This window comes from Myxocyprinus asiaticus, chromosome 15 (genome assembly GCF_019703515.2).
Source record: "Myxocyprinus asiaticus isolate MX2 ecotype Aquarium Trade chromosome 15, UBuf_Myxa_2, whole genome shotgun sequence".
NCBI lineage: Eukaryota > Metazoa > Chordata > Actinopteri > Cypriniformes > Catostomidae > Myxocyprinus > Myxocyprinus asiaticus.
The window spans coordinates 8,164,282-8,186,910 of record NC_059358.1 but is presented as its reverse complement, the minus strand read 5'-3'; the positions used below and the strand labels follow the sequence as shown (position 1 = coordinate 8,186,910).

Here is a 22,629-nt window from a genome sequence, read left to right as displayed (position 1 = left end):
AGCGCAAGGAACGGAATGCAGGTGTCTTTTTTTAAAAGTTCAAGTTCTTTTAAAAAAAAAAAAATGTACTTAAAGGAATATTCTGGGTTCAGTACAAGTTAACCTCAATCGGCAGCATTTGTGCCATAACATTGATTACCACAGAAATGTATTTCTTTTCTGTAAAAAAAAAAAAAAAAGCAAAAATCTGGGTTACAGTGAGGCAATTACAATGGAAGTGAATTGGGGGCCAATTTTTGAACATTAAAATACTACATTTTTCAAAAAGTATAGCCACAAAACATAAACAGTATCTGTGTAGACAGGATGTTAGTATGATAAAATTGCTTACTAACCTTTTCTGTGCGAGGTTATAGCCAATTTTGCAACTTTGTTGCTGTGATGATGTAAACAAATGTCAACAAAAATTGTAAAAAAAAATTACAATTTAAACAAGTTTACAGCTCAAATAATACATGAGTTTTAACAAAAGAATGTATTTAAGTGCTTTTATAAAATTAGCTTCACATTTCTGCCTTTAAACCCTCCAAAAATTGGCCCCATTGTAAGTGCCTCACTGTAACCCAGACGAGTCAGAATTCATTTTTGTGGTAATCAATTATGCCACAAATGCTATCGATTGAGCTTAAGTTGTATTAAACCAGGAATATTCCTTTAATGGATTGACAGTGTTGATTATCACCAAAAATGTATTGGATTTATCCCTCATTTATAAAAAAAAAAAAAAAAAAAAAAAGCACAAAAATCACAGTAACAGTTAACATTAATATACACATTAAACATTATACATGTTAACATGATTTTAGTGTGATCAAATTGCTTACAAACCTTTTCTGTGTAAAGTTATTTCCAGTATTACAACTTTGTTGTCATGACAACATAATGCATTTAAACCCTGTAATCTGGTAAATCCTTGATTTTACATAATTATCACAATAAAAACATGTTCAAATGTATAATGTTTACGTTTTTTGGCTATACTTTTGAAACGTGTTTTAACATATATGGACTTGCCCCATTCACTTCCAATGTTCTTTTTTTTATTTTTTATTTACTTTTAAAGAAACGTTTAACCACAATTATTGCTTTTATAAAAATTAACGAGAGACAGGTCTAAATTATTTTTGTGGTTTTCAGCATAATGGCACAAATACTGTTGACTGAGCTCAACTTGTACTGAGCCTGGAACATTCTTTTAACTTGACACGGCATGACGCTCCTGCGCGAGACACTGAAAAACAGCAAGATGTGGCGCAACGGACAAAGACATCTGTCGAATGCATGTTTACATGGAGAAACAACTGAAAACGGTGCAGATGGAGGCAGAAACGTGTTTGGTGTGAATGGCCCCTTAGATGTGTCTCAGGTTGCCACTGCCTCAACACATTTAAAGGCCTACTTACATCGCACCCTAATGACCAAACCAAATTACAACCACTTAGAAACGTACTTATTAGTAACGTATGCATATTGTAATAAATTCACGGTACTTTATTTTTTTCTGTCAAAATGACAGACAGAATTTTGAATGATCCATCTCTACGTAGCCCAGCTGGTTGCAGCACAAATGTTCTGAACAGACACCCCACTTACAGCAAATGAAGTTCAAGGTGGTCATGGATGTTATACACTGACCCCATGCTGACAAGTTTACAAGAGTTTTCAAGATCGGACATGTTTGTACACCACTATTGTATAATAACCTTTATTAATCCAATTTTGAATTGGCATATTTTGATGTGTACCCCTGTTAATCCTTGTCAAGAATAAATATTGATTTTATGTTTATATTGTGTAGTAAATCTAAACTAAAAGCAAAGTAATGGCCCGGCACACATTAGCAAGTTCACCCAAAAATGAAAATTCTCTCATTATTTACTCACCCTCATGCCATCTCAGATGTTCTTTCTTCTGCAGAACACAAAGATTTGTAAAAAAAGTTCTCAGCTCTGTTGGGCCATACAATGCAAATAAATGGGTGCCACAAATTTTGAAGCTCCAAAATGCACATAAAGTCAGCATAAATGTAATACATATGACTCTAGTATTTAAATGCATATCTTCAGAAGTGATATAATAGGTATTTAAATCCTTTTCTACTCTAAATATCCACTTTTACTTTCAGATGTGAAAGTGAAACTAATCAGGCACCACGTGACGTGGAGATTTAGGGTAAAAAAGGACTTACGTTTTGATCTGTTTCTCACCCACACCTATTATATAGCTTATGAAGATATGGATTTAACCACTGCAGTTTTATGGATTATTTCTATGTTTCCTTTATGATTTTTGGAGCTACAAAGGTCTGATCACCATTCACTTGCATTGTATGGACCTACAGAACTGAGATATTCTTCTAAAAATCTTCATCTGTGTTCTGCAGAAGAAAGAAAGTCATACAAATCTGAGCATGAGGGTGAGTAAATGATGGGAGTATTTAAATTTTTGGGTGAACTATCCCTTTAACATTTACTCACCCTCATGCCATCTCAGATGTGTATGACTTTCTTTCTTCTGCAGAACACAGATGAAGATTTTTAGAAGAATATCTCAGCTCTGTAGGTCCAGAATTCTGAGGGTCCAAATATCACAAAGGCATCATAAAAGTTATCCTTACATCTCCAGTGGTTTAATTTATATCTTCAGAAGCGAACCAATCAGTTTTGGGTGAGAACAGACCAAAATACAACTTTTTCACTGCACGATCATGATTTGAAGCTCGATTACACGTCTTAGTGCTTGACGTATGTGCAGAATGCTACATGGCGCTATAGGAGTGTAATCAAGCTTGAAATCATGATCACCAAGGAAACTGCTGTCGAGATTTTTAGTGAAAATGGAGTTATAGTTTGGTCTATTCTCACCCAAAACTGATTGGATTGTTTCAGAAGACATTGATTAAACCACTGGAGTTGTATGAATTACTTTAATGATGCCTTTGTGATATTTGGACCTTCCGAATTCTTAGCACCATTCACTTGCATTGCATGGACCTAAAGAGCTGAATTATTATTCTAAAAATCTTTGTTTTTGTTCTGCAGAAGAAAGAAAGTCTTACACATCTGGGATGGCATGAGGGTGAGTAAATTATGAGATAATTTTCATTTTTGGGTGTTTGTTGGTCTGCTGTCCTTGACAGTAACTCACTAGTCTTTAATCAGTGCTGCGTTCCCAGTTTGATCACACTGCAGGAGAGAGATGTCCTTGTCCTCTGGTAACATGACATCCTGCCTTCCGGCTTGCTTTTTTTATCCTACACGTGGAGTCACTCTTATCTAGCAGTTGGTTATCATGCGTCCTCTTTTCTCTTTTGTCTAGTACTTCTGAAGGGCAGGCGAAAAAGCTTCAAGGCAAGATATAAATTTTCTTTGAACTCCGTAAGCCAGGAGCGGCAATGTTTTGATGATTGTCCTTTTAGGGGCTCTGTTGAACATGTTTTCATTTGATATTAAAGGAAAGACCCCTCTGCATGTCTTAAAGATGTACTGCAGTAAATTACACAGTGCCACTGAATCCTTGTTGCTGTTAAGATAATGGTGATCTCAGAAATAAGATAGTAATTCTGTGAAATGAGTGTCCTGTGGTGCCTATTAGTTTTGTGTGTCAGCCTCTAATTTGGGGTCAGTTTGTCCTCCGTATAACAGACATGGATATGGCTGACCACTCTGCTAATATTCAAGTAGGTGTCTGGGGCAGTGGGCGTCCCGTCTGGAGGAGAGGGGACAGAAGTCATAATGTGTCCTAGTGATGAATGATCTGTCAGATTCCGAGTCGTGTCTAGAATTCACACACGCAAACCTGTGCTCACTGTCATTCCTGACCAGTATCTCTCCTCAGAATGGTGGATGACCTTCATCGATTGGTTATGGCTGCAGATATAGCCACTCCCTTTATCCTGATTGGCTCTGAACTGGGCACGCTCAACAGCAGGTTCTACAGCCACATCCATGACACGTAAGTCTCATCAATCTGTTTCAAAGCATAAGTCAGTCTGACTATCCAGTTTATAATGGAAGAATTCATGCTAAGTATTTGGGTAGTTAACATGCTACTGTGAACTTGACAGTTAATACAGCGTGACATGCTATACTCCCATCTAAAACATTTTTAAACAGCTTTTTATTTATAATTATAACTATTACTCATGCAGGTTTTCTGACCATATTAATGAAAGACTACATGGAATATTTTTCACACTGCAAGACCATTTAAAACTAACTAATGATGGCAAAAATATGATGACAAATTGGGTACATTATATATCTGCTGATATTTTATTAGCCGATAACTGGGAAAAGAAAAATACTATTATTGCGCCGATAGTGGAATTATCGCCGATATTTCCCAGATAGTTTGTTTAAGTTTATTTGCTTGTGCCAGAGCATCTCTGAGTTTTTAATTAATAAGCTAGCAGCATCAATTTAAAGGGTTAAAAGGCAAAGTGTAAATATATTGGTTTTGGATACTGGCAGCAATAAGCAACGTTCCTTTGTATTGGCCATTGGGCCCGCTGCCGCTTTGAACGATCCTGTTTCGGCCGGGAGCCCTTGTGCGGCTGCACGCCCTGCACTGCCTGTATTTACGCCACTGGCCAAAGCTTTTTACATCTGCATCGCTTAAACCATGTTTCTGGCCAACAGGGTAACAGGGTTTTCCTCTTAGACATTTATACCTGCCATGACCAAAAGATCCATCATTCCAGCACAAAACTGAGCTCTTGCCACTCGCCCAACCCCTCCACCCCCCTATCTGACAGACTGAATGTTTCATCTACTCAGATGTGCAGGTTTAAGACCCATAAATTTAGCCATATGGCACCCAAGGACTGAAAATATTGTCCCTGCTGTGGCTCTGACCCATTCATCTCACTCGATAGACACACAGAGGTGCTGTTCATATGTCCCTCGTTACTGGAAGAGCTCTCTCTCTCTCTCTCTGTGTGTGTGTGTGTGTGTGTGTGCAAGGGCTCATTTGAGCTCTTGAAACATCCTCTGTGTGGTCTTTTTACTGTAACTGTCTCTTCAGGCAAGTGTCGGACCTGGTGTTGATCGATCCGATCCCAGAGGAGGTCTTTGAAGAGGAGAAGTGGCAGCAGTACTGGTGAGTCACGAAAGAGAGAGAGAGAGAGAGAGTCACTTTACGAATTAGTAAAGTGTTTTGTGCCAAAAACAGTCAAAATTTACATTGTATGACCATTTTTCACCCTCTTTTTGACCCTTAGAATTAAACAGGCTGTTTTATTTGCTGCTGTGCCTTTAAAGGAATAGTTCACCCAAAAATGAAAATTTGCTATAATTTACTCAACCTCAGGCCATCCAAGATGTATCTGAGTTTCTTTCTTCATCAAAACAGAATTTAAGATTTTTATGATTTATTTCAGGCCTCCTCCTTCAAACAACGCAAGTGAATGTACTCCATTTTATGACGGTCCAAAATGCATATTTAGGGTGCATCAAAATAATCCACACGACTCCAGTCGACAAATAGATTTCTTCTGAACCCAAACGATTGATTATTTTCAGAAACAAAACAATACATATATACTTTTTAACTACAAATGTTCGCTTCCGTACATCTCTGTGACGCACACTCATGAGAGGGATGACCGCTCGTTGGTAAGGTCACGTGGAGGAGGAGGCAGGAAGCACGTCATTGTTTACAAGAGAATCTTAAACAGACCACAGACCAAGCACCGTTCACAAACCAAAACAGTCCAAAACAATATAAAATAATAAAAAAATATTTCCAAATAATAATAAAAAAACATTACTGCAGCAAATAACCATCCTTTATTCCGGAGCAATGCCGTTATGTTATCTACTTGTGCTTTTTCTTTATCAGAAATATATAGGCTATATGACTGTCAGGAATTCAAGCCACACAAGTTGTAGTTAGTGAAACCAAGCTTGAGAGCGTTTACTGAGATTGACAGGGTTTACACAGTGAGATCAATGGTACAGGTGATATCACACAGAAGAGAAGCTTCACAAACTGAAGAAGAGGTAACAGGTGAAACAACAGGGTAAACACTAAACAGATATCGACGAAGATCGAGAGCAAATACAGACGGGTAAATAAACACTGCGAGTCCTTTGTGTGAGACTTGACAGTGAAATGGCGTGAAGGTGAGTTATTTATGCAGGCAGTGATGAGCGAGTGAATTGAGTGCAGGTGCGGTGAATTAGAAATCGAGTGATGACACACCTGAGTTCGCTGGAAAAACAGCACGGGCACAGCCGATGAATTCAGATATCGACCCTTTGTTTCTTTCGATGGTCTGAAATCCTCAGGGGTAAAATGTTCACTGCACACCCTCCAATATTTGAGAGAATGTAGGGGTGTACTGATATCCAGGTTCAGAGCGATAAGCCAGAGCTTCAATCGCTCATGATCATGTATAAGCAATCGATGAAAAGTTTATATTTTTCCCAGCGTGCATTTTCTTTGGGGTTTCTGAAGGTTGAAGCATCCAGGTTACACACACCAAACGACCATTATGAACAATAAACTTATACAATTACAAATCTACAGCAAAGACAATTAAACTTTTGTACAGCGCTTCTTCTCGTAAACAATGACGCGCTTCCTGCCTCCTCTTCCGCGTGACCTTACCAACGAGCTTACGTCATCCCTCTCATGAGCGTGCGTCACAGATGTACAGAAGCGAACATTTGTAGTTAAAAAGTATATATGTATTGTTTTGTTTCTGAAAATAATCAATCGTTTGGGACTTTATTTGTCGACTGGAGACGTGTGGATTATTTTGATGCACCCTAAATATGCATTTTGGACCGTCAAAAAATGTACATTCACTTGCATGGTTTAAAGGAGGAGGCCTGAAATGAAATCCTAAAAATCTTAAATTCTGTTTTGATGAAGAAAGAAACTCATGACCAACTGGATGGCCTGAGGGTGAGTAAATTATCAGCAAATTTTCATTTTTGGGTGAACTATTCTTTTAAGAATTTCCTCTTCACATGTCAAATGAGTAAGGGGCCATTTTTACCAAACACCTTTAGCATTTGTCTGTGCTGTTTTTATAGGCATTCATGCACTAGACACTTTTTTGTCTGTTTTTTCTGCATCTCGTGCAGAAGTGCCACGTTTCTTAGATAAATTAAACTTTGTTTCTCATGTTGGGATCTTTTAGATGGATATGCAGAGAAGTAGGTTCTACACCAGAACAGAACAACAAGATTTTACTCTTGTAGTTTAGTTCTTCTGGTGGTTAGAAATAATATTGTCTATCTTACCATCTCCTCATTACCTCACCATAGCTGGTCAGGCCAAGCTTCTGAACACCAAATAGGCTTTGTTGATGCATAAATGTGAGCGGCCATGTTCAGAAGTTTGAGTTTCTGATATCAGAAATACAAGGATTTCAAAATGAGATGTTTTGCATTCAAATATTGATGTTAGTTAATAAAAATTAAGTTACATGTTCTTTACTTTTGTGACTTCAGCCTGTGTTTGAATACAATTGACAATCAAACCGTACGTCAGTCATAATCGATTAGTTGTAAGAGCAAATATTTCCACCCCTGCTAGTCCGAAAACATTTTCTCTTTGTAGTACTCAAACTGAACTGCTCATAGACAAAGCACTAATATACAGCTCACATTAGAGCTCATTAAATATTTATACAGCAACATACAGCTCCTATTGCATGGGTATTTACAGCTATTCGCAGTTTATGTGCTTGGTTAAGCATGCCAAAGATATTACGTTTCAGCAGTGGTATACGCAGCAAATCGAGACGCATTTCCTGGCCTCACTCAACACGCTATTGGAATCAGCTGAGGTAAAATCGCAATTCCTCAGAGATCTCTCCTGCGCTGCTTTAAATGGTTCTTCTTCCTTCTCTGAGAATATCTGTTCATAAACTTCTACCTCTATTATTTATTGACATTATGCGACTGGAATGAGTTCAGTCAGATAAGAAATGAATATGCCCGGATTGACTCATTTGTACATGACTGGACGTGAAGCAGCGCCATTTATCTGGGAAATATACGTAATTATGCTTTGATTAATAGCCGCTCGATCCATCGAGTATAAAGACGGTGTGCATGCAATCCAATTACTTAGGACACAGTGAAATAAATGTTGTGGATATTAACTCAAGGGCTTAAGTTAATATCCGCATCACAAGAGTTGCATTACTGATCTTACTTGAATCATAAAGAGCGGAGGTTTAAATTAAAGATGTTGAGCAGACATTAAACACTTCCGCTTACGGTTATGAGATGTGCCATGGAGCCGTTAGGGAAATATTATCGTTTCATTTTAGAAAAGCTTTGCGGGTTGGGATAATTTATGGAATCTTCTAAAATCTCCTTTTTCTTGTCTGCAGTTATTGACGTAAAAGAGTGTAACTGTCATATTTTGGAACCAATCCAAACCGCACCACATTGCTCCAAATAGAATAAAATGCTCCTTTTGGACATCCTGTTGAATTTAAAGAAAATCTTTTAGGATTTTAAAACTACTTGCTCCTTTAACTCCTTGAACAATATAAATGTTATAGCATTTATTAATCTTGGTTTATGTTGATTTAGAATAATACAATTGTTCATTGTTAGTTCATATTGCGGTAACTAATGTTAACAAACCTCTCATATTAAAAATGTAGTATTATATGTTGAAATTACTATTGAACAAATATTGTTAATAAGTGCTGAAATGAATTGTTATTTGTTAGTTCTTGTTAACTAATGAAGTTAACTTATTAACAAATACAACATTATTGTAAAGTGTTATGTATTACACTGTCGCATAAGACTATGAGTTTGTTTATTCATATAGGATAATCTATACATCTATTTTTATCTACAACCCCAATTCCGAAAAAGTTGGAACAGTAGGAAAAATGCTAATAAAAACAAAAAGGAGTGATTTGTAAATTATATTCACCCTTTGCTATATTGAAAGCACTACAACTAAACATTATATGATGTTTTACCTTGTGAATGTCATTGTTTTTTAATGTACAGTAATTTCAAATCATATGATTGCAACACACTCCAAAAAAGTTGGGACAGTCGAGTGTTTACCACTGTGAAACATCACCATTTCTTCTAATAACATTTATTAAGCATTTAGGCACTGAAGACACAAGTTTAAGTTTAAAAAGTGGAATTTTCCCCCATACATCCATAATGCAGGTCTTCAGTTGTACAATTGTTCGGGGTCTTCGTTGCCATATTGTGCACTTCGTAATGGACCACACATTCTCAACTGGAGATGGTCAGGACTGCAGGCCGGACAATCTACCACCCACACTCTCTGCTTATTCAGCCAGTATGTGGTGCTTTTCCTCCTTGGCCCGTAGAACATGACGGCTGTGTTTTTCAAAAACTATTTGAAAAGTGGACTCATCAGACCAAAAAAACACAGTTCCACCGTTCTACTTTCCATCTAAGATGAGACCAGAGAAGTCGGCAGCGCTTCTGGACAGTGTTGATGTAGGGCTTCTGCTTTGCATTGTAAAGTCCTAACTTGCATCTGTGGATGTAGCGGTGAGTGGTGTTGACTAACAAAGATTTGCTAAAGTTATCCCAAGCCCATGTTCATGATATCCATTACAGATGAATTATGTTTTTTAAGACAGTGATGTCTGAGGGATCAGAGATCACGCGCATTCAGAAGTGGTTTTCGTCTTGCCCTTTACGCTCGAGATTTGACCAGATTCCTCGAATCTTTTAACTATATTGTGCACTGTAGAGGGTGAAATGCCCAAAATTCTTCCAATTTGTCTTTGAGGAACATTGTTCTCAAAGTGCTGGATTATTTGCTGAAGCATTTGTTGGCAAATTGACAAATCTCGAATAATCCTTGCTCTTAAAGAAGGCTAGGCTGTTTTTGGAGGCTCCTTATATACTATGACACGATTGCCTCACCTGTTAAATATCTCCTGTTTCACATAGCCTTGTTATTTTAACTTGTCAAATTGTTATTAGTCTTAAATTACCCCCATTTCAGCTTTTTGGGAGTGTTTTGCAATCATCTGATTTGAAATGACTGTACATAAAAAAAAAAATTAAATTCACAAGGTAAAACATCATATAATGTTTAGTTGTAGTGCTTTCCATACAGTTAAGGGTGAATATAATTTACAAATCACTCCTTTTTGTTGTTATTAGCATTTGTCATATTGTCCCAACTTTTTCGAAATTGTGGTTGTATATAGGATCTTTATTTGATTTATTGTGGATTCTATTATGCTTTAATCCTTTAAATTTGCTTCCAGATTATGATGGAAATTCTAATATAAATCCTGTACTAATTCCTTGCTCCATTTACTGCTTCTTGATAGACGTTTTATGTTACAAAATGTGAAGGTGTGTCAAAAGAGGGCAATCATTCTTTGAGTAATTTGGAGCTCATTACATGAGGTGTAAATGCAAACCAGCAAGGCACTTAGTTTTCTTAACTGGAGTGGCTTCAATATTCTTTTGAATTGTTTTATATTGGGTCACAGCTTGACATAATTCCTGTCTCTCTCTTCCAAAACGTCCTGTGTGGCAAATAAGGTGACTTATAGATAAACTGTATGTGTCCAATAGGGAGAGTGTCTGTACTTAGTAGACAGTATCAACACCTTCCACACACCAGCAGGATTTTCACATCAAAGAGTGTCTCATTACCGATGGCTCACTCCGAAATGAGCTTTGTTATATCCTACAAAATGAGTCATTCTCCATCGCTTGAGGAAAAAACAGTGGCTTTTGCTACACAGTTTGAGCAGAATGGACTGGTTCCCATCCTCAGAACAGTGGCACCATAAAGTAACTGGACAATTAAAGGTTCACTCAGTCATTTTTTTTCTCATTTAAAAGATTTTACTCCTAAAGAAATTAAGTGTAATTTTAAAACATATTTATAAATTGAAGACTCCAGTCATATCAGTAACCTTCTATGTGGAGAGGGTCTCCTCATGGGGCTGGCATGTTAGGATCACATGACCTGTGGAATACTACTCGCTTAATCTCTGTAATTGCCCTGTTATTGGACACTTTCACTCATGAATTAAATCAATCATGGCTGACTGTGAATTGTGAGTTTTTACGATGGCATTGGTAACTGAAAACTACTGTGCTTGATTAATCCTGTATCCACACCACTAGGTGTCAGTGTATGCCCAAGGCAACATATTGAAAAAATACTGAGTGCACCTTTAAGACACACTTAAATGTATGAAAGTCATTGCATTAGATATCAAAATTTCAAACCGACTGGCATTTATTTTAAAGATAGCTTGAGCACACTTTTCAAGCGAAACATTTCCCAAAAAGATTGGTTTGATAGGTTTTAAATGATAAAACGAGAGATATGCTGTTTAAAATGGAGATAAAAAGCATTTGGACACTTTCTGGTTGACAAACGTTAGTGGAACATGTCCATTGTGGATGTGATGAACTACACTTTTATTTATTTACTTTTTTCTCCGCACACGCACACACAAACTGCTGAATTCAGTTCCTGTGAGGTTTGCACAGTGCAGATTGTGTTTTTGCCTGTGGAAGAACAGAAACGCCTGTCAGAAGCAGAAAACACCCTGCTGACTTTCACACACAAACATGTCAGAATTTTCATCATCTGAAGTCTCTCTCGAGAGGGATTTCCTCAAAATAAAATCTTCTCTGCCTGTACATCCCATCTATGAAATAACGAAATGAAGCTGAACTATAAAAATGGGGAAGCTTCTCTGATAAACATGACTCATTCTGCCTAACATGTCCTTTTGTGTTAGTAAAGGGTTAGTAAATGATGACAGAATTTTGATTTTGGGGGAACTATCCCTTTAAGAGGAGATTCATAGTGGAGCTCATGTGATTCATCTCCTGTATACAGTAGTTGGACTCTGTAGTCCAGCGGGAAGGCCTACTAGCAACCAGCAGTATAGCAATCTGCCGAACTTAAGCGATTAAACATGAACGCACCTTTAGAGGGGCAAAAGCTGTATGTGACACTGCAGAGCTGAGAAGGTTGCAACTGGTCTGGGTTGCGAGTTCAACTTCCATACAGATGGCATAGGGGACAAGTGTTCGTCGAAAGGGAAATTTATCATCAGTCAATCATTAATTGTGCGTCACCTCAGTACCACATGAAGTTTGACTAAAATAGTGGATATTCAGTGTAATTCACTAGGGAGTTGTGCTTGAGTTGGAAGCACATCAGATTAAAATGACCATATTGGATTTGATGTAACAGTTAAAAAGACAAATACAGTATATATTGTAAAAAAAATATAAAAAAAATCTAATTAATTATCATATGAAACGTATCTATTGCTAAACTGAGGGGTTTTGAGGATGAATTTAAATATATAATAATACATACTTAATAAAAATACACAATGTTATATTTAAAATTTCTATAAATAAAAATATGGTGATAACTATTAGAAGATAATTATTTAATTTTAATACTAAATATTAAAATATTTAAATATAAACGATATTGAAACATTTAATATGAATTTATTATAATAACTTATTATTCTAGTATGTCATCATACTCACATACACCCATGACAAAATTTGTTCATTTGGAATGCAATGTCAAGTGAAGTGCACTTCTACAGATATCCCCTGCTTAGTGTGTAGGAAGTGGTTAGCACTATTAAGGGACCTTCTAACTCATATTGCATCTATGGAATCACAAATGCAAAGTCTTATTGTGAAAATTCCTGATTTTGTTCTATTAAGTTGTTTGTGTTTCATATGTCCCTGTGTTTGGGAGAGTTTTTCCTCTGAAACAGTAGAGAGATCCCTGAGATTACATGCACCTCACTCCTGTAATGACAATTAACAGTAATAAGCACTGGAGCAACTTCTGTCAGTCATCACTAATGAAGTAAGGCCACATGAGCTCTGCTGAACTTACAGTTGTCAAAATGTTATTATCAACTCCTAGTGTTTTACAGTGAAACACGACTGCCCCCTCTTGGCCACACTCAGAACTGACTTCAACCTCTGCTAGTTTCTTACTGTAAGTTTATGGCTTTATTATACATTGCTAAAGCTTAGGGTTGGCCGATTTAACTAACTAACAAAAAAATAAAGAATTTTTTTTTTTTTTTTTGGATGTTTAAAAGTGTTTAATTTTCTTATAAATCCCCTTTTTTCAGTTTTAGACAGATCACCATAAGTCCCGGGCTGTGTTTTGGTTATGTGCCAGGAATTTACTTATTTTTTTAACAGATAACTTTTTTCAATTTGTATAAGTGTCACATTAAAAATGTTTCGAAATCCAAAAATGTTTAATGTCATTTTCACAAAGTTTTCGGAAACACACACACCAGAGTAATATTTGTAAGGTGCTGAGTCAAAAAAAATAAAAAATAAAAAATAAATAAAAATAGTATCAAATCAGAAAAAAAAAGCTAGCACACTACAGAGTATTTTTTTTATTTTTTATTAATAACCATGTAGTTGTTTTGACATGGTTTGACCCACACAAGCATCTTCAGAACTTGTGTGGGTCAAAAGGTTAACCACATGGTTCTTTATTAAACAATATTGGAACAGTAAGTTTGCAAGCTTTCTTTTTATTTGAAAATGTCATTTCCACCACAGAATAAGTTCTTGTTTTAGTTGTGGACTTCTTAAAATGACAGTTGAGGGTGGGACATTGTTAGTAGATTAATTAAATGTACTAGTCAGTTTAAAATAAATAAATAAATAAATTAAAGGGAGTTTTATTTCTGAAAGTCCTCAGGGCCAGAACCCGCATAACTTTCTTCCGTGGAACACAGCAGAAGATGTTGAGCTGAATTTTAGAGACAACCTACATTCATTTACATTGAATGGGATAAAAAAAAAAAAAAACGACAACATTCTTCAAAGTTTTTCCTCTTGTATCCACAGGTTAAATAAAGTCAAACTTTATAATAAAAAAAAAAAAAAAAAAAAAACGAAAACGGGTGCTTTTGCATACATTTTTGGGTGAACTATCCCTTTAAATCAGCGGTGTCAAACTCGCAGGGGGTCGCATCCCTGCAGAGTTTAGTTCCAGCCCTGCTCCAAAATGCCTCCTTGTAACCTTCAAGCACTCCTGAAGACCTTGATTAGTTGCTTCAGGTGTGTTTAATTAGGGTTGGAGCTAAACTCTGCTGGACTGTGGCCCTCCAGGAACCGAGTTTGACACCCCTGCTTTAAATGGACAGACAAATAGGTAGTTGAATAATCTGTTTGTCAAAACATTTTTGTTGACCAGTCAGCTCTTAGGGTTGTAGAAGACATTATTCGTCAGGACATCATGCAAATTCAGATGAACTCTTATCAACGCACAGAATGTGAGTGTGTGTAATAGAGAGAGAAACATTCAGACAGGGATGTGTTGGTTCTTACAAAAGAAACAGACTCCATTCAGCCTGCACTAATCCAGATGGGAAGTCAAAGACCAGAAAGTCCATGGCACCAAAGTCATTTCATCACTTTTTTTATTCATTTAGATAGTTTTCTGTCATGCTTAAGAAGAAGGGAAGTAGAGAGAGAGAGAACGGAACAGAAAATGACCAACATTGGCGAGGCGTTTTGCTTGACACAACTTCTCTTCTCCCGTCTGTCTGTCGTTATCTGTTTAATTCATCCGCCTATCTGGGCTGTCTTTAACCTCGCCAAATTTTCCTCTGACACGCATGCCTTCCTGTACATAATCCAGTCCTGCCGGGAAGAATTAGCACTGGAGGAATGGAGAGAATGAGGAAATGGAGAGAATGGGACAAGTAGAAATAAAAATGTCAGAGGAAACGGACTGATTTGACTGCAAATCAAATAGACTAGATACAGGCAGTGTTTTGGGGGAAATGCTGACAGATGCAAATGTGAGAAGGAAGAAACGTTTGAAGAAAAAGGGTGGAATGACTTTGGGAAAGACTGGAAAGGGTGTTTGAAATGATCACTTCAAACTCAAACTTGTGATGCTAAACATTTGAAGGAAGGTAAAGGGTTGTGTGCATTGATGCTTCTTTATTTGGACTGCCAGTGTTCCAGTTCAGACTAACTTGTGTACACAGTTGATGAGCAGTTGATCTCTTTGACATATTTGTCTTTTAAATTATGCTTTTTCTTTTAAGAAAATTGTAGTTGTTTTACTTTTCCTCTTGTTTAAAACCTGTAATGTGCTAGTTTTTTCATGAAACACAAAATGAGTCATTTTGAAGAATCTTCATACAGCTCTGTTTCATTCAAGGATAGTTTATAGTTTCCACACCTGTCAAGCTCCAAAAAGGACCTTTAAATTATCATAAAAGTAGTCCATATGACCTTTATGCTATATTCCAAGTCTTTTGAAGCCATATGATAACTTTGCGTGAGGAAGATTGAAATGCAAGTCATTTACTGATAAATGTCTTAAATTTCAGTCTGTTGAAAAGCTCTGAAATCTTTCTTAAATATTATTTTGTAATTTGATATATTAATTAAAAAAAATTTAAAAACTATTTTTAATTGAAAATATTTTAACAAAAATGTATGGTATAACTAGTGGTCGACCGATATGTTTTTTTTTAATGGCCTTATTTGGTACTATATTTACTCAATTTCACACAAAACTTTGTAAAAAAAAAAAAAAAAAAGAATCTAAAAAATAATATTGTATTTTAAATGGTAGATAGCAGTTTCTTCTGATTTCTGTTTTGTCATCAAATTTTTGTAATTTATTTGCACATGAAAAAAATACCAAATAGTGAATAAGACATTTACTTACAGCACACGTGAAGTGCTTTTACCTTGAAATTGCACCAGAGAATATTTAGCAGAGACGGGCCACTTCTATTAAAATGAATGGGAAAATTAGAATGCCCAACTGCAGCCAACGGTCAACAGATTTGATAGGAAGTCCCGCCTTACAGGTAAAAGAGCCAATCACCTTTTAGATACAGACAGCGCCTGTCAATCAACTCGAGAATGTGCATGCGCATATAAAAGCTGTGGAAGTTATTTTGGCGTAATCTGAGGTAAAGAATCACCATTTATGATACCAGTGTTGTCAGATTTTACTGCTGATTTGAAATATGTTCTTTGATCGTAATCTTGACCAACCGTTTTGGAGATTTCGGTCATTCCCCATTCAAGTATATAAGAGCTGCACTGTCATGACTGGAAATAGCCTCTCGAGAGCATTCCAAACATTGCCGACAGTGAACTGACTTGCTAGAAAGACTTTGGTTGCGCTCACGCGCTTGTGCGGATCCAGTGAGCAGAAAGCAATCTCCTGACAGTTAAAACAGCCTGGATTGACCATCATGATTTTGTAAATCAGAGGAACTTTTGATCCTGATAATGAAGTTTTGATTCTGGTTGATAGAATACGCGCTTTAGAGGAAGATATTAGATGAGCCCTCTACGGGAAGAAAATGCTGGATTTTCGTGAGGTTCGTGCATTACATCTGTTTAAACGAGATATCTGCATATCTGCAAACGGTATATAATAGAAGCTTTATTGATATTTTCCTTTTATCATTATAAAAGAAAGTTAAAAGTGACAGGGAACTGCTGAGGAAAGGCTGATAGAATATGTGCTTTAGAGGTAAATAATTGAGTGCTCCACAGGATGCTGGATCTGCTGAAGTTGTGTGAGGTTGGTTTATTACATCTGTTTAAATGAGATACAAAATACATTTGGACGAAATTAAATGTGGACGAAATACATTCATCTCAGTGGGAATCCAAGCGATCAGAATTTTGCCTAATAGAATTCCAGTGGCGAAGAAATTTCCCTCCGCAAATTTCACATGGGTTTCAACTTTGGCGAACTTTGACACAAGAATTTGCATCATTGACCGATAGGAAATTGCTTGGTTTGGCAGTGACCCCTGTGTGTGCTGTGCTTTGTACATAGCTACACTGAATATTTACAATGGATGAGGAAATAATAATAAACTGGGTGGAAAAGAGCTGTCATTGTACTTCTATTTTCCTTCTTTTTACACACTTCCCAGCTTTTACTGTGCAAATGCACTGGTTTTATTTAGTGCATCAATTAAGTTTTGCCACATGCTTATAAAGTGGTTTAAGGTAGTGCGTTTTGTTATGCGTATGTTGACGTGAAATAGATCAGACATGTGCTTGAACATTCTTCATGTCTAATATATATTAATTTCTGTGTCATTTCTTCAGTCCTCATAAATGAGCTGTCATTGTGAAGCATTGGGCTGTACAGAGAGCTCATTTAGTCCTTCATGCGCTGGTAATGACCGCTCAATTAATGTAGTTCATCACAGGGGACTCCTGACACTTCACCATACGGGGGGGTCAATATCAACACACATAAGAGAACAATGGCAAACTAATGTAGAACTGTCTTTTTACACAAAATAAAGGTAGCCTAAAACTGAAAAAGAGCATTATGTCTGTTTTTCCTTTTTTTTTTTTTTTTATCCTCCCATTAAATGAGGGCAAAATTTGCCTTCCTTATCCTGCACACAGGAGCCAGATACTTCAGAATCAGAATGAGCTTTATTGCCAAGTATGCTTACACATACAAGGAATTTGTCTTGGTGACAGGAGCTTCCAGTACACAACAATACAAAACAGCAACAAGACTTTTAAAAAAAATTATTAAAAATTGAATAAAAAAAATAAGTATATATAGAATACACAATATATATATATATATACACACACACACACATATATATACACACACACATACATACATACATATATATATATATATATATATATATATATATATATATATATATATATATACACACACACACAGTTGCAATCAAAATTATTCAACCCCCTGACCAGCAATACATTCTGGTGATGTGAATTAAAACACATGAGGAATGTGTTCCGTGTCTGAGACCGTCAATCCGTGCATCTTATCACGTGGCTTGTTGAGAGCGTTACCGTGGAGACCTAGCGCATATGGAGGCCCACGCTATTCTCCGCGGCATCCACATACAACTCACCACGTGGCCCGCAGAGAGCGACAACTACATTATAGCGACCACGAGGATGTTACCCCATGTGACTCTACCCTCCCTAGCAACTGGGCCAATTTGGTTGCTTAGGAGACCTGGCTGGAGTCACTCGGCACGCCCTGGATTCGAACTCGCGACTCCAGGGTACGGATATATTAACATTTTTGAACAAACCGTTTTTGCAGCGTATAAATATTCTTTTTGGACTGGGGTGAAGTTTTGAGTTCTGAAAGACATACATGTATTCGTGGCACTTCAAGATCAATGAAAATCGGAGTACTAATAATATGACCCCTTTTACATCTTGCACTTGTGTATGTTTGCAGGTACTCTCACCTCGTCCCCTCCCTGCAGATGATGCAGTTCTCTGCGGCGGCAGGTTTGAGTCGCCTGCTCATTATTCTGGGCGTTTTGCAACCTGTCATTCAGGGAGACGACATCTCGGAGGAACTGCTACAGCGGCAGGTCAGTGTACCACTGCACCTGACTCAAATCTCTGAAAACCAACTTAAGTGTAGTAGTAGTGTATTGTATGCTGTTTACAGACATTGACCATACACAGTGTAGTTTTCCAAAACTGCATGAAAAACATGACCACGTTTCCCTTGGTCATTTAATTCCCCCCATAGCAAGTTATCTGTTTAATTTTGGAATGTTTGAAATGTGATGATGTCACTGCCTGATTCCAGTCTTCTACAACATGGCCACTTGGTGGTGCTGTTGCATAAATTACAGTTGTTTCTATGAGCCATTTGACATGGTTGTCTAGAAAACAACAGAAACAGTTTAATGATCAGTTGTCTAAAATGAACAACTGTCCTTGACGGATGTGACAGAAACTGCCGTGGATCCTGTTTTTTTTTTAAACGAGTCACGATGCAAATCAGTCACTCACAGTCAAGGTACGAGTGCACTCTCTGCGCTCCAGCTCCACCCAATTTCATGCAAGTTAACATGCGGCCACGAATATGCAAAACATTTTTTAGAATTTTGAATGGCCCCTTCCCCTCAAAAAGCGACAGATTCCCATTTACAACATGAATCGAAGGTTGTCCGCAGGAATGGAAGAGTTAATTAAGGAGGAATGTTTTGCCTTCATAAGATGGTTGAAATAATTAATGCACAAGAGGAAGTTAGTGATGAGTGACTGTGCACAGGTGCAATTCCTTTCTTTAGTTCATACAGTAAATGCCCATCCTTTCACTCTATCTGCATAAAAACAGACACTGTTTTTAAGACCCCTGTCTCATTTGTTTGGGAAAGATTAGAAGCATAAAACAGAAGCAATACGTTTCTTTGTAACGGTAGATTTAGACAAAACAAAATAAGCGGGCTAAGTCTTTAAAATATCTGCGTGTTCGCTAGAGACAAAAACAACTTTGCGTGCGTGGTTGGCGTAAATGCAGTATCAAGTTTTGCTCATGTTAACTCAGCAAATAATGCATGTTTAACGGAATAAAGAAGAAGGTGCTGTCAGTGCTTACACTGCATTCACATCAGACTTCTTTACACACGAAAGCAGGCAATCGAATAGTAATTGTAGGCTACTTGGAGCTTTTATGTTTAAGAGGGAAGAATTGTGGCCCTCTCGACATTTAATTTGACTGCTCTGTGTCTTTGAAACAGAGGATTGTTCTCTGTGAGAGGGGCTGCTCCACTTCATAGTATTGACTCAAGTGTTGCCTTGAAGCTTTTCAAAAGTCACCAAATGAGTTTTACATCTGAATGTCTATTCCAGTGACTAATGGTAGACAGATACAGTATGTGGTTTTAATTGTCGACAACGATATCTAGAGAGCAGGGGGACCACAATAATGCTGATATATAGTGGCCCCAAAACACCTGAGGGGAACTGACTTCATACATCCACTAAAAATCCACTAAATCACATAAATAAAAATCAAATTAAAACCAGTTGGTTAAAATTAATTTTAAAAATGTGAGAAAAGTTAAGTTAGTTCTTAGAAAAGGCCTAGCAGTTTCCTCCAGCAATTTAAAGGATATTTTGTTATCTAATGCAATGCAATTATTGAATTTTTATGAGTTGCCCAAATAATTTCTGGGGATGCTATATATACTATACAATTAAAGGATAGCAAATAAGCTAAATTGTTGAATTTAAATTACTCAATTTACACAGTATTTATTTACGTAGAATTCTCTAAAAATATTTGAAAACCAAGGCAGTAGATATATTTTTGAACTGATACGATGTGGAATGTTTATGTGCTAATCAGATACAGTTTTTGTCAAAATGCCAAACGTAAAATATTAAATAGTAGTAATATCAAAATGGCCAAAAATCTGCCGATTAATTAATATCTGCTATCCTTACTACTGTCAGAGCAATATGTCACTGTGAAAAAATTATTTTCAGTAAAAATATCTCAAATATATCATCCTTAAAACAAAGATACATTGATATAAGAAGCAAAATGACATAAGCGCTACACTGAAAAATAATATCTAGTAAGATTTAATGATATTCAATTAAATAAAATCTACTTTATGACAAAATATTGAAGTGTGAGTAAATTTAACTTAAACACATCAATTAATACAGTAACTTTTATTTACAAATTTGATGTACAAGTTACTTAAATATACTGCACTTTATTAAAAAAAAATGTTTTGAACTTTCCTTATCAACAAATGATTATTCATGTAGCACGACATACGAAAGCCTTTCACAGGGAATCTTCATGCTTGCAATTTTTTGCATTTTTAATCACTTTGTTTGGCAGTTTAACATTGTGACTTCTGGCTGAGGACAGGTTAAGTTACATGTGCTTCCAAGAATGGAGCATGCATTTAAAAAAAAAAAAAAAAATCTAATGAAATCATTTAAAAATATAAGTTATAAATGCCCTGAGTATACACATTTCCTTTAGATTGAACTTTTTCAGTATTTTTATTATTATTAATTTCTTGATGTTAACATAGAGGACTTTTGTTTGTAGCACATGTTTTGTCCCTTATCTCAAGAATCAGTGAAGTATGGCAAGGCTTACTGCTGTAGAATTGATTCATGATAACACATTGTGAAGCAAATGTATTTTTATTTTTTCCTCATTTGCCAATGGGGTTATAAAAATAAGCTTGATTCAAAGGGAATACAAGTTTATTTGTCTTACCACATTTTAAGCATTAATCTCAGGACATTTGATTATGGACAAGTCTTAATATCTTACGTCATTTTGCTTTTCAAGTAAATTGATCTTGTTTTACGTATTTTTACTGTACAACAAGACAGGCTAACTTGTTGTCTTGCAATGTGAATGTTATTAGAAATAAATATCTGTTCCGAATTTCTCTTCTTTCAGAAATATCTGTTATGTAATCCTGCTCACCAGAGTGCTGCAGTCGACGAACATTTCTTTCTTAACGAGAGCGCATCTCAAGTCAGGTAAAACATTATTTTTAGTGATAATGAAACTTTGATAAGTGGCTATGTTTATCAAAATGCATTTAGACACTTTTATTCTTTTTTTATTTATTATCTTATTTCTTATCTGTGTTTCTATGTATTCTATTCTTTTTTCTTACTCTGCCTTATTTTCTTTTCTTGGGATCTCCTTCAATATGTATGTATGTGAACCTTTATGTATATAATGTATATATACAGTATATAGTGTGATACAGTATAAATGTGTCTTCTGTAAAGCACTTCGTGAGCACATTTGTTTTAAAAGGTGCTATATAAATCATTTTTATTTAAGACATTTAAAAATGTATGAATGTAATTTCATTAGCAAAATATCAAAGCAAGTGGCATTTGTATGAGAGAAAGTTAGCACTAAACACTTTGCAAACAAAACATTTAATTAAAAGATTTTTGTTTTTTTTAGATTTGAAATGATAAAACAATAGATATTGTTCTGGTTGTCAAACGTTAGTGGAACATGTACTAATGTAATGAACTGCACCTGCTAGAGCACCTGTGTGAACTTAAGAGGAACTGACTTTATACATCCACTAAAAATGGCCTTGACAACAATGTCAAAGTTGGTACTGATTAAAATGTCTTGCATCATTCGTTTGCAGACTTGCTTTGATATTTTGTTATCTAATGCAATGATATTCAGACATCTTGTTGTACTATGCCTTAAGTGCCCAAATACTTTTTATGGCAACTGTACATCATATGCAGGGGTTTATGGTGTCAGAAGTTTGACTGAACTGTGTCTCTGTTTGAATGTCCTTGACTTTTCAGGGAGATCTCGAGATATAAGCCTCTCTCTAGCAAGACATCAGTGCATGTGATCACTGGAGAATTGTATGATGAACAACTTCCAGCTGATCTCAACCAAGTGAGTGGCTTTCACATTCTTACTTCTAAACTTAGTTTTAATGTTTCAGTGAAATATTTTTCTGAACATCTAATTAACTTCTCTTATCATCAGGTAATTGCTGAACTTCAGAGTAATGTTTTGGAGCAGTCTTATCCCCGTGCCAATCACATTAAAATTCGTGGGGCGGATCGTCACATGATCTATAAAAATCCATCGTCATTTATAAAACATCTGCTCAAGCTTGTGTCACAAAAGCAGTCCAACCAACAGAGACAGTAAGGTGCTTCAAGAAATGTGACCTAACCGCAGGACAAATGAATTCAATAAAAGTTATGTTTTTACAGCTGTAATGTATGTTCTTTGATGCAAGAAGCCAGTAATATGTCCCTGATTACT

General features: G+C 36.2%; 1 protein-coding gene across 1 annotated transcript in view; it reads left to right on the top strand.

Moving 5' to 3' along the window:
- Window positions 1-22,579, top strand: part of si:dkey-122a22.2 (uncharacterized) — a 31,578-nt gene extending 8,999 nt beyond the window's left edge. Inside the window, exons 6-11 of the mRNA XM_051719392.1 lie at window positions 3,838-3,954; window positions 5,026-5,100; window positions 18,268-18,406; window positions 21,265-21,347; window positions 22,155-22,251; window positions 22,345-22,579. Of these exons, the coding sequence (XP_051575352.1) occupies window positions 3,838-3,954; window positions 5,026-5,100; window positions 18,268-18,406; window positions 21,265-21,347; window positions 22,155-22,251; window positions 22,345-22,512 (679 nt within the window). The 3' untranslated portion in view covers window positions 22,513-22,579. The remainder of the gene's footprint in view (window positions 1-3,837; window positions 3,955-5,025; window positions 5,101-18,267; window positions 18,407-21,264; window positions 21,348-22,154; window positions 22,252-22,344) is intronic.
- The last annotated feature ends 50 nt before the right edge of the window (window positions 22,580-22,629 follow it).